At 36.7% G+C, this 1,250-nt stretch overlaps 1 protein-coding gene across 1 annotated transcript; it reads left to right on the forward strand.

Moving 5' to 3' along the window:
* Positions 1-6: 6 nt before the first annotated feature.
* On the forward strand, positions 7-1,222 carry LOC111034960 (glycoprotein 3-alpha-L-fucosyltransferase A-like; the record flags this gene model as incomplete). Its single annotated transcript, XM_022316415.1, has 3 exons — positions 7-177; positions 500-924; positions 989-1,222. Coding segments are annotated over 3 exons (603 nt in total), but the record flags the coding sequence as incomplete, so codon positions are not given.
* Positions 1,223-1,250: the final 28 nt, after the last annotated feature.

The raw sequence follows: 1,250 nt of genomic DNA on the forward strand, positions 1-1,250 counted from the left end.
CTATACAATGGTTTAAGTAGTTGGATGGTAGATGATGGGCAACGTGTATTCATCTCGAAACAATGTCCGGTGAATAGATGCACAATTACTACGAAAAAATCAGAAGCTCCAGACGTGGACGCAATTTTATTTCGTGATCATTTCTCACATCCCGGTCATAGAAAAACTGGTAAACAAGTAAGATCATCAATTGACTATATAAACTGTGTAATCAGCTACGGTTATAATTAATCGTAAACATATAAGACCAGTTGACACTTAACTGCAATAACTATCGGTTAATATAATACAATATGTTTTCGCTCTTCTATAGCTCGTAATCGACATATTATAGGAGTCCTAATCAGTGGCAGTACCTGCAATTACCTACTTAATAATATAGCAATTTTTATTATACATATTTAATAAATTATATTACATTTTTTATCAACCTAACTACTATAACTATATATAGTTATTCTATATTATTTAGGTACTTATAACGTGTTTAACATTGCAGGTATGGATTTTATATTTTCTCGAATCACCGTATCACACGGAATTGATCACTTACAATGATGTGTTCAACTGGACAGCCACATACAGACACGATAGCGATATCGTCACGCCATACGAACGATGGGCGTACTACGATCCGTCAGTGACACAAGTTGAACGATTAGAACGAAATTACGCATTTAACAAAACGAAAAAAGTGGCGTGGTTTGTATCAAACTGCGGTGCCAAAAACGGCAGATTGCAATACGCCAGAGAATTGGCCAAATATATATCAGTAGACGTGTACGGCGTGTGCGGGCAATTCAGGTGCCCTAGATCGGACAAGTGTTTCCAATTGCTGGACCAGGATTACAAATTTTATTTAGCTTTTGAGAACTCCAATTGTCTCGACTACGTGACCGAAAAGTTTTTCGTTAACGGCCTACAGTAAGTCGTCGAGAGACATTTATAAGTGAATAATTTACGTTTATAGCGTTCTTAATATTATTAGTTTTTAAATCTTTCAAACGAACCGTATACTACTGCGTCAAAATGTTAAGTATAATTCGTAAAAAACATTTCCGAAAACAAACAACAAACAAAAAACAGGTAAATTAGAGCCGTGTATTTTAAACCGAACAATACCTAACAATTACCCATGTTTTGCATATTCGTTTCACACTTTCACAGCGTCTAGCTTCAACTGTCAGTCCGCACATAGGTCAGCGTCTAGACTCGGCGTCGTGATGGCGCCGAGCTGTTCCACTGCAGTT

Source organism: Myzus persicae, unplaced genomic scaffold, assembly GCF_001856785.1.
Source record: "Myzus persicae strain clone G006 unplaced genomic scaffold, MPER_G0061.0, whole genome shotgun sequence".
NCBI classification, from domain to species: Eukaryota; Metazoa; Arthropoda; class Insecta; order Hemiptera; family Aphididae; genus Myzus; species Myzus persicae.